Source organism: Hippopotamus amphibius, chromosome 8 (assembly GCF_030028045.1).
Source record: "Hippopotamus amphibius kiboko isolate mHipAmp2 chromosome 8, mHipAmp2.hap2, whole genome shotgun sequence".
NCBI lineage: Eukaryota > Metazoa > Chordata > Mammalia > Artiodactyla > Hippopotamidae > Hippopotamus > Hippopotamus amphibius.
Window position 1 is genome coordinate 144,992,033 of NC_080193.1, and position 14,232 is coordinate 145,006,264.

A 14,232-nucleotide genomic window follows, 5' to 3' on the forward strand; every position below is an offset into this window, starting at 1 on the left:
CATGGCCGTGTAGATTCAAAAAACATTGCCTAAAGCATGGTACTTAGAGATATTACACACGGAATGAGAGGTTTCTAATCACGGCTGGTGCTCTTTCATTAATTACAGATGGAAAGCTGCTTAGGAGACAATGTCGTTGACTCACTTTCCCCCGAGGAGCCTGGGTCCTGGACCCGGCGTGACCTGCCCGGCGGTGTCCCCAGCTCAAGCTCAGGGCTCTTCCCCCAGACTCTCGTCTGGCTCAGGGCCTGGAGTTAGACCCCCCAAAAAGCCGTTCTTACCTTTGGGAAGAACACACCCTGTCGGAGCAAGACAGAAAGGACCTGCATTTCTGTGCCACGCCTGCTTCATTTCCAAAACCAAGGGCCCATTTTATCCCTGGAAAGAACAGCCAGCTTCCACGGACCCAAGACCCCACTCCTTCCCCTTCCTCTCCACATCCCCCAGGACAGTGGCGCCCCAAACACCCCTTTGGTGGTGGACTCACCCGTGCTGGGCATGTGGTTCACGCGGGCAGGGTTCAGCAGCTCCACTGGCTGGTCTCGGCCAGAAAGTCCATCTGGAGGACAGAGAAAGCACGTGGCTTCAGAAACTGCTTGCATTTGGATTACATTCTTTACACGGGAGTCTTCAAGGAGCATTTCCTTGCAAACAATGGAAACACATGTGTCCTTCTCACTTTCAAAGGAGACCGGTGTTACTTGCTGAATCAGAAAATGAAAGACCCTCTGTAGAACAACCCCACCCGTCCCCATCCCGAGAAGGACAAACACCAGCCTCTGGCCTGCGGGCGCCTGGCCGAGCTGTGTGGTTTACTACTGTTCAATCAACACCTGATACCACTCAGCATCTCTGTGTAAGATGATAAAACAGAAGAGCTACTCAGCCTCTCCCCAAATGCGGACCAGTGGCCCAGGGGCCGCAGAGACGCAGTGGGGGAGGCCCCGTCGAGGGCCACTATGGGTGTTGCCCACTTGCAGGACAGTCGAGGAAACTGAGACGAACAAACCCGCTTTTAGCAAAACGCTGGGCCAGGTTCTCACGACGGAAGGAATCGTTTCTTCCAGGTCCACCTTTCGACCATGTTCTGACTGCAAAGAAGGCGCCGGAACCACCTGCCCCCTCCACCCGGCACAGGCTGCCTTTAGTCCACATTCTCTCAGACACGCAAGAAAGAAACTCCAGCAAAACTTCCAGGAATCACACCTTTGGTGCAAAATTAGCTTTGACAACTGGTGTGAACGCCTGCGGTAACAACCGCGTCACTGCAGACGTGGATGTGTGGTCACTCTCGTTACCGATTTTAGGGAGAAAGCTCTGGTTTCCCAGAGCAGCCATCGGTTCCCTCGGACAGGTTTGCAAATCGTGACAAAAACACGTAAGAGCAGGCCTACCGACTCTGTACTAAAACCTTGCTTTTTACCCCAAATGGACAACACCTCAGACAGCCTTCGAATGTAGTGTTCCACGACCCCTGTGTATCTTTGGAGATGTTCGAAGTCCAAGGAAAAAATAATGACCCTGAGGAGACCCCAAAGTGTCTCCTGAGACCTGCAGACCCTCCCAAGGCGGCGGGGAGGCCTGTGAGGCTTCGTGGGCTCCGGCACCCTCGGGGAAAATGAGCCGTTCCTCCGCGGTGCCGACCGCTCCGGAGCGATTCGGGGACTCAGACGCTGGGATCTGGGGTCTCCTCGCCACAACCAGCCACCCCTCCCCCATGCTGGCAGCTTGAAGGTAGCGGAATGGCCCTCGGAAGACGCGGGGCCTCTGTGGGGTCAGGACCGTCCGGGCTCCCCCAGGCAGGGTGAGGACGGGGGCCACTCATCCCCAGGAGCAGACCAGGCCCAGTCAGCCCACCGTCCACAGAGAGGCTTCCCTCCCGACACACGAGCCCCTGCGACAGTGTGATGCTGACCTGTAGGCCTAGGGCCGCGCCCCGTGAGCCCCTTCCCTGCCCTGCAGGAAGGGGCCTCGAGACAGCGATGGAAAGCACTTTGAAGCCTTTTTTTTTCCCTGAAAGTGAATAAATGAAACAAAAATTTCATTTTCAAAACTAAAAATTCAGAAACGTCTATACCTATTTTTAAAAACCCTAATCCCACGGTAAACACGTTCAGAAACCCCAAACGCCGCTTGTGGAAATGCTATCCTCGCAGCCACCTTCTGACAGCAGGGGTCAGGAGACAGCCATCCTGCAGGCCCCGCAGCCGCGTCTAGGCAAGCCCAGGGCGTTCCCTCCGGTCCCTCCACGCCAGAAGTGTCCCCCCAGAGCTGTCATTTCCTCAGCGTTCACCCTTAGCTTCCGCCTGAGCCAACGTGCTAGAACCAGACACAGCTCAGAAACCCAGAAATCAGCACAGTTGCCTCTCTTTATAAATGAGGACACTCCAGCTTCCGGGGCTTGGAAGCAGCACTGGGCCTGCACCCTGGCTCATGCGAAGCCCTGTCCTGGAGTCTGGGATCAAGCATTCTGTGTCTGTCCCAAGCCCTGCAGGTTCACGTGCTCCAAAGCCACGTGCCCGATGATGCCTGATAACGTGTGACCTTCCGCCTCACTGAAGCGGGAAGACACATCCGGTCAACGCCGCGGACTCCGAGCGTGCGTTAAGGGCACGAGGCGTCAGCGCAGCCAAGAGCGTTGCCCGTGTGCTTTCAATCACGTGCGGCTCAGCGGAGTCTCTGCGTGCGGGTGGGGTGTGGCCACGCGGTCATCAGAAAGAAGTCGACCGCACGTTACGCACGCGTGCGCACACGGAACACGTGGCCCTTCGACGAGAGCTGGAGGGCTGCCCACGCGAGCCTGAGGCTCGGCCTGCCCCCTGCCCCCGGCTCACGAGAGGGAAGCTGCTGGGCTCCGCGCACAGGCTGGGGCCGGCTGGCAGCCTGACGAGCTGGAAACTCACGCCTGACCCCAGCCTCCTCACGTCCTTGTCGCGTGATGTCAGACGTAGAAAGACGTGGCGTGAGGACGACTCTGACTGGGCATGAGGACGGTGTCCCGCCTCTGCAGAGGGGAGCCACCGTGTGAAACCGTCTGAAAGCAGACCCCACGGAGGGGCTCCTGGGGCACGGGCCCGGCTCCCGACGTCTGCGGCGCGAAGCCGCCGGGGAGCCGTGAGAGCCCGCGATGCTGGACACACCGCCCGCAGCCCGAGCTCCTGCCTCCCCTGCAACCCCCCCCCCCCCCCCCGCCCCGATACTGCCAGCACACTGCGCACTCCTCGCTCCCAAAGGCGGATCACAGAAGCCAAAACCATCAGAGGTCTTCTCACGGGAGGCAGCAGGTAGAACGGCGACGGGCAGGAGCGTGAACCACGGAGGGACTGGGCACCGGCACGTGAGGCCCAGAGGAGAGACAGCACCAGGCCCCCCCGCCCCGGCCCTGCAGCCCCCGCTGGCTGGTCTGGGTGCCCGAGGCTGCCAGGCCCAGCTGTGCAGACCCGGGCACGTGGTGAGCACCCCTGCATCGCAGGCTGAGAACACAGAGGCACACAGGGTCCCCTCAAGCCCCTGGAGGGTTCAGACCTAAATATGAGAAGAAGACGTACCCAGTCCACGGACGCCTGCAGCAGGGCCCCGCGTGGGCAGGGGCTGCTCAGCGCGTACACGACGGTATCAGGCACAAAAGGCAGCCGTGGGGACAGGTGTGACGCAGGATCGTTGCCCTGTGTCACAGGGACCGGGGCCCGTGGCAAATACCGCCGAGGGCCCTACACATCCAATTCCGTGTCACAGGGCTCACAAGACAAACGTGAGGCTGTGCAGTGGGACAAAACCCCGGGACAGAGCAGAGAAAGAGAGGCTGCATTGGAAGGGGCAGGGGCCACAGGGCCGGGAAAGACAGTGCAGAACCCAGATGCGCGCGCCCACCAGCAGCGTGACCACGTGGCCGTGGGGGAAAGAGCAGCCCAGAAAGCAAAGCAAGGGGACCACGAGAAGGGAATCAAAGCACGACTTCCTCTTGGCCCGAGAAACACCCCTGCAAGCAGGTTTCCGCCCTTATCTCTCCACTTGAGAGTCTAATTTTGGAAACCCCTCTGGATGGGACCGCGGTACCTCGTGTCCTCAAGTGGCACTTCCGTTGGCTCAGGGAGCTGGCGGAGGAGCACATGCAAAAGAGAAGCAGGGAGCACGAGGGTCCTCCGTGTCCCTCATCACATGACTCGCCCGTGACAGAGCACAGAGCACACAGTGGCACACGTGACGGCAGCAGAGCCACCACGCCCGCACAGAGATGATGGGGTCCAACCTACAAACAGTCTCTGCTGTAATTCAGTGTCCCTCCGCCTGTCCCCACAAAGGACAGCACACTGGTTCTCAGACTTTCCACTTGTGTGCTGGGCAGGGGCTCTGTCTAACTAGAATCGGAGCCTTTGGAGCCCAAGGAACCGAACCCGCAGCTCTTCTGGCCTCTCCCCCATCCTTCACCTGCAGGGCCGGGCAACATCCCTGAGCACCCCAGAGCCTGGCTCTGTCTCCACCAGACCAGACCCCTGCGACGAAAGGGTACTCGGCCAGACCTGTGCTGTTCAACCAGGGCTTTGGGTCATCAAGACCGAGTCTCCCCCAACCCCTAGGAATTTGCCCTCATCTGGATTGAGAAAGAAAGAGAGGGAAGAAATTCAGAAAAGATAATACACCAGAAAAAAAGACAAGAAAAGGTGTGGGGTGGGGAAGAAATGAAAGCATATCACAGTTATAATTCTCCACTTTTCAGGTCCAAAAATTTCTAGAAAACAGAAAAAAAGTTCACAGAATCGTCTCTGGAACCCACTGGAAAAATCCAGCAGGTCCCAGAGACACAGGCCCAGGGAGGTCCCAGGCCCCAGCTACACCGAGAGGTTGTAGTCATGCTGTGAAGCCCTGCAGAGCTGCCCACCTGGCCCTCACCCCCCAGAACACGTGCATCAGGCCACACACAGGCCACCAGTGGGTGCTTGCAGAGCATGGATACTGAAGCCATTTCTATGACAACACCCCCTTAACCTACAGGCCAAAAAAGGAAAGCCAAAACTTCAGACCCTGAGTAGAAGGGCTGAACCCCCTCCCTGACATGCATAATTAAGAAGGTCTGCATTTTACTGCCAGGAAGAGATGATGCTTCTTGGACAACAAAACCAGAATGTGAAGCCTGGTGAGAGATGGGGCGGGGAGAGGCGGGAGGGAGTGATTGTGTGATGTCCACGTTCAGGAAGAGCCCCCTGCCCCACCCCCCACTCCCCCATCCCCCACTCCCCCATCCTACCCTGGTGGGGACCATGAGCACCTCATTAAGGTGAAGGCCGCCCTTCCCTGGGGACCAGTGACGCAGAGCACCTTCTCACATGTTTCCTGGTGGTTCTGAATTCAAGTCTTTTGCCCCTTTTAAAAATTAGGTTGTTTGTCTTTGTCTTACTGATTCAGAAGAATTCTCTACAAATTGTGACCATGAATGGTCTGTCAATCATGTGCTGTGCACATCCTTTCAGAGATCACAGTTTCTTTCCTTAAGGTTGCATTTATCGATCTTGCTTTTAAAGCTTTTGCTTTTTGTGCCAGGTTTAAGAAATTCTTCCTTAGGTGGAGGTTGCAAAGATATGTTACCACACTGTCATCTGAAAGTTCTGTGGTTTTTTTCTTTTACGTGTAAGTCATCTCTCTGGTATTGATTTTTATATATCGTACAAAGTAGGATTTTTTACTTTTTTTTTGCCGTGAGAACAGCCAAATGTCCCATTACATTAAGAAGCCTTACGTTCACTACCTATCAGCAACATTAGTTCTGTCACAAGCCAGACCTCCGTCCTTCTGGCCAATATGTTCATACCTGTGCCAATAATCACCCTAACTGCTGTAACACTGCGCCAGCTCTTAACACCCGGCCAGGCAAGAACCTCTGCCGTCTGCAGAATCATCCTGGGCGATGTTGGTCCTTAACTAGATAAATTTTAGAATCAGCTTGTTAAGTTCCACCAAAAAGAAAGGAAGGAAGGAAGGGAGGGAGGGAGGGAGGGAGGAAGAGAGAAAGAAAGAAAGAGAGAGAGAGAAAGAAAGAAAGAAAAGAAAGAAAGAGAAAGAAAGAGAGAGAGAGAGAGAGAGAGAGAGAGAAAGAAAGAAAGAAAGAAAGAAAGAAAGAAAGAAAGAAAGAAAGAAAGAAAGAAAGAAAGAAAGAAAGAGAAAGAAAGAAAGAAAGAAAGAAAGAAAGAAAGAAAGAAAGAAAGAAAGAAAGGGAGAAAGGAAGGAAGGAAGAAAGGAAGGAAGGAAGAAAAAGAAACTCGGACTGGGACTGCACCGTATGCAGAATTTGGTAGAAGAGAATCTTAGCAGTATTACGTCTCCCAACCCCTGAACACAGAATATCACTTCATTTCTCTCAAAAATGTTTTACAATTTCGAGTGTGGAGATCTTGAATATCTTTAGATTTATTACCAGACATTTGATACTTTAAGTAAAATATTATATACAATAGTTTCAATTTCAATTTCTATCAGCTGGTCTGTAAAACACCATCAAGTTTTATATATTGGCTTCGTACCACAGCATCGTGCTAAAGTCATGTTCATTCTACTCTTAATTTACCTGAAATTATTTTGAATTTTCTAACCATGCAGAACCATGTCACCTATGACAGTTTGTTTGTTCTTCCTTTCTGGACCTGATGCTTTTCATTTCTTTCTCTTGCCTCATTCTGCGACTGAGACCTGTGGTTCATGGTTGAATAGAAACAGGGAAAGAGGACACCCCTGTCTTGTTTCTGATCTTACAGGGAGTGTTTTCAATACTTCACCAGTAAGTGTAACACTTGCTGTAAGTTTCTGACAGATAACTTTATTAGGTTCAGGAAATTCCCTTCTATTTCCACTTTGCCAAGATGACTTTAAAATCATATATGTGTACTTAATTTTCTTAAGCTTTTCTGTATCGATTCATATTGTTGGATAATTTCCCCTTTCATCTTATAATCTGCTTTTCTCGTGTCAAACCAACTTGCATTCCCGGGATAAACCGACTTGGTCAGGTCCAGTGAGTTCTGAGGCAAAGAAAAGGAACAAAGCCACACAGATACAAGGAGTTCGCGTGAGGCCCAGAATCTTTTCTGCTTTTGCTTCCAGAGTTGGAGGCCTTGCCAACACATTTCCGCCTTCGTTCCACACTTGCTCTTTTGTCGCGTACAGAAAAGAACTGGAAAAATTAATATTCTAAACTGGGCTTGGTGGGGCTTGTTCAGTGCAGGCCACCGAAATGCCACGCACTTGCATGACAGCAGCGCACACCCCTCACCCTTCTCACAGGGCTGCTTCCAAACACGGCCACGGAATCTCTGGTATTTGGCAACAGTAATAACTCAGTCTTCATTCCAGCCCATTTTCCTGTCCCTTTTCATACAAACTTTTTATTTTAGAACAGATGTGGATTTACAGAAAAATTAAAAATAGTACAGAGAGTCCTCACAGACACTGCACTCTGCTTCCCCTGAGGCGAACATCTTGCATTAGCATGTCTGGCGTGTCATTAACTGAGGCCCACACTTTGCTCAGGTTTCCCTGGTTTTTCCCTAATGCCCTCTTGCCATCCCAGGACCCCACCCAGGACCCCACGTGACATTCAGTCATCACCTCCCCTCAGGCTCCTCTGGGCTGTGACGGTTCCTGGCGTGTTCCCTGTTTTTGATGACCTCCGCCGTCGAGGAGGACGGGTCAGATGGTTTGTGGAACGTACCTCCGTTGGGACTGTCTGATGTGCTCCTGGCTGGACCGGGGCTGTGTGTGTAGCAGGGAGACCAGAGCGGTGAGTCCCACATCCATCCTGTGGTACCACATCCCACTGATGCTGACCTTGATCACCTGGTGGAGGTGTGTCCATCAGGTCTCTCCACAGTAAAGGGCTCTCTTATTCCCTTTCCATATGGCACTCTTTGGAAGAAAGCCACTATGCACTGCACACACTTGTAGAAAGAGCTGGGGCTTTCCTTCCGCCCCTACTTCTCAGGAGTTAGTACGCGTGGACCTACTCCTAAGGAGGCAGCAGGAACAGCAGGGACAGAGGGTAGCCTGGGTTCTGGGTTCCAAGGCAGGAGGCAGGAGCCTGGGTGCAGAGGGGCAGGGCTCGGCCGCAACCCCAGCTGGTGCTCACGGGGGCGGGTGGGAGGCCGGCCCTTCCGTCTGCATCTCCCAGACTCACTGTGCGTCTTTGAAGGTCTGTGTGAGAACTGACTCTGTATCTCCAGGGCTTCCTAGAGCCTGGAAAGAAACCGGCATATTTTCTCGCAGTAAGAATGATGGCATTCCTCCCCCTGCCCCCGTTTCCCCTCCCCTATGATCTGCTGTGAACTCAGATCCTACAGAGAAGTGGCTAGAAGGTCTACAAAGGAAAGTGGATTCCTCCCTAGCGCATGTCTGAGCTTGCGTTTTCCCTCTGCCGCCGGCATCCTGAAGGCTCCTGTACGCCTGGGATGAGGGTCTAGAGGGGAGGCGCCCCTGTTTCCTGGGCCCGGAGCCTCCGCCGGGAAGGAGGCGGCTTTCGGGTCTGGAGCCACATGTGGACCAGGTCTGGGGAGACTGCTGCTGCCGTCAGCATCAGTAAGGACCACAGCCCCGGTCCTCACAAACTAACTGGGGGGGGAGGCAGAATTCCCGCGCTAACTGGGGGGGGAGGCAGAATTCCCGCGCTAACTGAGGGGGGAGGCAGAATTCCCGCGCTGGGGATAGCGGCGTTGCTGTGCGTGCGTTCCTATTAAACTCAATGGAAAAGAGAGTTTTTAAAAAATCAGTTACCCTTCATGAGAAGGACAGAAAAGGACCCCGTTGCCGGGCCGGGTGCGAGGCGCCGCCTACGCCGGCACGACGGGAGGGACCAGCCGACCACCCGGAGGCCCGGCCGCCAGGAGGCAGCACGGGGCAGGGCCTGCAGGCCACGCTCGCCTGCGGACCCCCACGCCGGCCCCTCCCTCGTCGCGCGCGCCTGTGCGGACGCGCCGGGGCGTCCCAGGATGCCCAGGGGAGGCCAGCATCCCCGGCACCTGACCTGCGGAATCCTCCTCCTGGAAGTCTGACCCTCGTGTTCCTTTAAATCGTGGAAGGGGGCTCGGTACAACCGAAATGTCACAGACAGAAATGATTCATCAGGTCAGCAGAACACTCACATGCCCCCAGGGCCCTTCCCCCAACACCCCAGGGGTCTCAAACTCCCCCCACCCGGCCTCCCTCCCCTCTGCTTCCCCATCCTCTGCCAAGGAGGCATCCTGTGGCATCCTCCACCTTCCCTCCCGCCCTCCCCCATCCACATCCAGCAGAGCCCCCGCCCGCCTGCCACCGGCACCACTGGCGCTCCACAAACTCAGGCGGACCAGACGGCACCCCCCTCCACCCCCCCACCCTGCGAGTCCTGCTAAGAGCCTCCAGCGCAGCCATCCATCAAATGTTTCTTCTCCTCACCGTGCACATTGTGGAAATAGCAACGTTCTACAATAAAGCGTGTGTGTGCCCATTAATATGAATTAAACTTTAATGAGCTACGTGTTATGAATTCCCGAGGCATGTCCAGTACAGCGTACGTGTATTTATCAGAGAAAATGAAAATGGAAGCTAAACCCTTTTCCTCTAAGCAACACTTTTCCTTCAGAAAAATCAGGCAGACTTTGCAAAGGTCAGGACTGATCTATGAGGTTTTCTTGTCCTTCCCCTGAACATCAAACCTAGCTCCAGCTACCAGTTTATAGGAAATACGTGTTTAAAGGAACATGTTCAAAGGCCACCAGGAGGCAACGACCAGTCAGGTGTGGGCGGAGAAACGCACAGGGCGAAAGCCCCGGCTCCTTGGGGCAGGCATGTGAGCTGCTACAGGGTGAAGACGGCAGACCCGTCGCTCAGTCCCGAGGACTGCACCCTGATTTGAGCAAACGATGGTACAAAGATTCTAGGGCGACCAGCAGAACTGGAACATAGCTTGGGTATAAGATGACACTTGGGAATTATTATTCATTGTGTTGAGTGTGGTAATGCGATTGTATCTGTTAGAAACACACACTGAAGTATTTATGGGAAAATGCTGTGTCATCTGGGATTTGTTTTAACTTCTCCGGGAGATAAAGCTTGGAGAGGGGGCCTGAAGAAGTGGGAATGGTCACAGAGCTCAGGGTTTCCATGGGCACAGGGGCGCTCTCTCACTGTATGAACTACAGTTCATCGTTTTCCTTTTTTTTTAAATTTTTCACGTTAAGTTTTTGAGAGATGGCCAGACGAGCCCTCGCTTCCTGTTCCGGAACATCTGTCCTCGCTTCGCATCTGCCAGCTTGCCGGTGTAACCAGCTCTCTCACTCACATTCCTAACAAGCCCTAGCTGTGCGGGCAAGCAAACCCCCCAGCTCACAATTCGACTCGACAGGACGGTCCTGGGCACCAGGCGCGTGACGACAAGCAGGACACGTGGCCCGGCCGGGGTCAAGCCGAGCCAGGCCCGGTGAGGGTGCCCCGGCCCTCGCCTACCTGAGATACGCCCCACAGGCCAGAGAGCTCTGGTGGTGAGGAAGGACACACAGCGAGCCGGGAGGGGCCTGGACCAGAGCTGCCTGGGGAGGAGGGGACTGTGTCCTGTCCCCGGGGCCCGGGTCCAGCTCGGAGCTGCCGGCGGGAAGAGCGAGGGCCGGGGAGGGATGTGAGGCAGTGAGTAAGGAAAACAGCTTCGCGGGTGGGCAGCGCTGGAGCTCAGGCCGCCGGCCCCAGGAGGCCACACAAAGGCCGGCTCTGTTCCCCCTGGCCCAGGGCAGCCTTTCCTGGAGGGAGTTTCTCAGCCTGCCTCTCGGACGGCCCTCCTCCTCCCTCCCTAAGAGAGCTGACAGCGGCCCGGCGCAGCTCAGCCATTAATAAGTTATTTAGAAAATCAGGAGAAAATGTCCTAGCCCGCCTTTGAAAACAGATCCATCTCTGCGCCGGAGAGGATGTCCATCTGCCCTGCGGGGAGGACATAATTGGGTGAGTCATTGCAAAGCTGTTTAGTAGAGCTCTGGAGGCGTAGGAGGGGAAGAGCCTCGGTGCACAAGGCGCAGATTTCTCTGAGTCTGGGTGAGAAATAATAGCAGAAGTTCCACGGGAGCCCCGCGCAGGAGCACACAGTGGTCCGCATCTCCGTGACTAAAGCAAAATCGTTTTCTGGATCAATACCCTCGGATCACGTCAGTGATGACAAGAAGTGACACCGTTACCAGCAAAGGTTGAGAACTAGCTCTGACGCCTGCTTGTCAATAATCACGCTTTCTCTGGCTGCTCAGACCAGCCGCACGCCCGTGTAATCCACAGGCACACCCGCCACTGCTGTTCTCTGCCGTTGTCCTACCTTCTGCACTAACCCCTCTTAACTGCCAAGCTATCTAGTGAACAAAACTCCCACCTGAGCTCCACCCCTCACCTGGACAGAGCAGACCTCTGCGGGGGAGGAGGCTGCGTGGCCCCGGGTGTTCAGGGTGGGACAGGCCTGGCGTCCCCCGCACGCAAAGCTTCATTCGTGATCTTGTCGCTTCGACCTAGACTCAGTTTCCACATGTGTTAAGTGGAGATGTAAACTGACACAGGAGTAAATAAAGTAACGTAAATAAAGAACAAGGTTCAAAATGTGCCCCTCCCACTTCACCTGCCCCTCCGTACCGCTAGCGGGCGGTCCTGCCTGCACAGAGAACGTACATCCCATCTCCAGGACGGCACCAGATGGAGCAGAGCATCTCCTGAAACTGTGAGTCAGCCACCTCAACCACTGGACTGAGGACCAGCTCCCACACGCTTTCCACGCTACTGAGCGTTAAAGATTAGCTGAGAGGTGTTTGCGGTTAAGTGACAGGAAGCCGGAAGAGAGGTACACGTCAATAAGGAGCTCACGAGAAGTGAGTCGCTAACTCGGAACAGTAACCCCCAAAATGGCCATTAGGAGCACGTCCACGCAGGCAAGCTGCCAGTGTGGCTGGGGAGTGCACGCGGGGAGGACGCCCCGAGGCCCGGGCGACGTGGACTGCTGAGCTGCAGCCCTGCTCCCCTCCCAGCCACGTCGGCCTCGAAGGCACTGCGAGTCCTTTGTCTAGAAAAGGGATCCTCTGTCCTTTCCCTTCAATGCAACGGGAGGGCCCGGAGGGACCGACAGCAGCCGGGCTGACCCAGCAGATGCCCCTCCGGCCGACGTCTGCTGACGGTGTGTGGTGGCCACAGCACCTTGGGTGGAGAGACTTTCTCCCCAGCTCTCTTTAGGACAATATTTACTTTACTTCATTGTTTCTAAACCACGGTCCTGGCCAGCTCCTAACAACATCAGTCAAGTTTACCTTCTAAGTCAGAACTAACGGCTAACCAGTACCAGGCACTGATTAGGGGTCAGGTACCCGTCCAAGTCTGTCACTCACATCAGCTCAGTCAGCCCTCACCTGGGAAACAAATGGCCCCAATACTATTACTGTCCACATTTTAAAGATGAAGAAAGTCAGGGAGAGAGATGGTGACGGTGCCTCGATCCGGGTCAGGAAGTCCTGCCTCTCAGCGATGACCCACGCCGCAAGGTCCACAGCACATCAGGCACTCATTCAGCAGGTTTTACTGAACTCGTTACGGAGCGACTGTCATGATCCTGGGAATACAGCCTTGAACAATACCCAGTCCCGACACCCCAAACTCCCACCCGTGAGGAGGAGGTGACCCAGGTGTGCTGGCCAGGATGGGACGGGAGTTATTCCTCAGATAGGCCCTTGGGAGGTGGCGACGTTTGAGCAGGCACCTGAATGGCAGGTGAGAAGGAGCCCTGTAAACTATCCAAGGAAGGGCATCCTAGGCACAGGAATAGCACGTGCAAAGGCCCCGAGGTGGGACAAGCTGGGTGGGCACCAGGCAGCAGAGCTGCGTAACCGGGTCCGAGCGAGAGAGACAGGGTCAGGGAGGCCCCGGGGCCTGGAGACAGAGAGCGTTAACCGGGCCCCGGAGGGACGGAAGAGGGGACAGAGCAGGAAGAAGAGCCAGGAGGCTGTCCCTGAGGCCCGGAGGAGGACGGTGGCCACGGAGCTGGCAGCAGTGGTCTGATTTGGGATCTACGTTGAAGGCAATCCGTCAGGACTTCCAGCGGGAGGAGAGGTAGGGTGGCTGCAAAGCACAGGCCCTCAGGAGTGTGGGAGGCAAGGAGAGGATGGGGGGTGCTCACACGTGCCGGGACAGAGGCTGGAAATCAAGAACACAGACCGCTGGCCTCGCTGACTCTAAGAGCTGACAGAACTTCTAACCCCCCGATCCTTTCCTTATGACGTTCTGAGACGAAAAAGAAGTTCAGGTTTTGTCAACGGTTCAAAATTCAGTTAATTAATTTTCTCGTTTGGTTTCGCCCACTCACGTTGCCCGTGTGAGTCCGAGGGCTGCTCTTCCCCGCCCTTAACGGCGTCTTCACTGCCCTCCTAACTCCTGCCTCCAGATTCCCAGCATCTTGGGTGGGGCTACAGCCTTCTGAAATATGAAGTTCTTTAGCTGAGCTGCTAAAGGAATAAAGGAACTTGATATTAAATGGCACCGACCCCACCCAGAAATCTTGTCAGGAAACAGCTCTTAAAATACACGCGAGCGGTGAACGTATGTCTCACGGACCTCGCTGGTTTCAGCCTCCCGTCCCTGACCCGCACGCAGGAGCCTACTGAAGGTCCTCAGGGCAGAGCTTAACGCTCGCCTGCAGGAGGCGACCCGGCCACGCCCTGTGGTCCCGCGGGCGTCTCCCAGGGCAGCCCGAGCACCGGCCGCGGCCGCCGTGAGGATGCTGCCCGCTCCCCACCAGCCACACGCGTGGCCTCTGGGTACATGAACCGCCCTGGCTCAGCTGCGTGTCTCCGACCAGCGCTCCGGAGTCGGCCTCCAGCGCCCGCAGCCCCACGCGGATGCAGGCAGACAGCCTGCCTGCAAGGACGGCAAGCCGCGAAGGAGACGTGCAAGTCACAACACCTTCCACCCTCGGCACCCAGGCCTCCAGAGACCCCGCACCCCATCACCAGAGCCAGCAGGGGGACCGTGAATCGGAGACTGGGCCGACGTGACCAGAAATGTGTGTCGTGTGAGCCAAGGACCGCCCGCCCGCCCACACGGTGGGTGCGCGTCCCCGCCGCCCGCTCGGGGACGTCCTGGACGCCAGCCCCCAGGAGCTCCCCTGGGGCAGAAGCAGCAGCCACGGAACCAACGAGGCCCAAACTGCAGGCCTCGGGGGGCGGCGCCGGACGTCCCGATGGTTCCAGACCTCATGCTCGGCAG

General features: G+C 55.6%; 1 protein-coding gene across 9 annotated transcripts in view; it reads right to left on the reverse strand.

Moving 5' to 3' along the window:
• Positions 1-14,232, reverse strand: part of HDAC4 (histone deacetylase 4) — a 290,477-nt gene that overhangs the window by 148,251 nt on the left and 127,994 nt on the right. For all 9 annotated transcript variants that reach the window (XM_057743936.1, XM_057743937.1, XM_057743943.1 and 6 more), the window contains exon 3: positions 488-559. In XM_057743936.1, the coding sequence (XP_057599919.1) occupies positions 488-559 (72 nt within the window). The remainder of the gene's footprint in view (positions 1-487; positions 560-14,232) is intronic.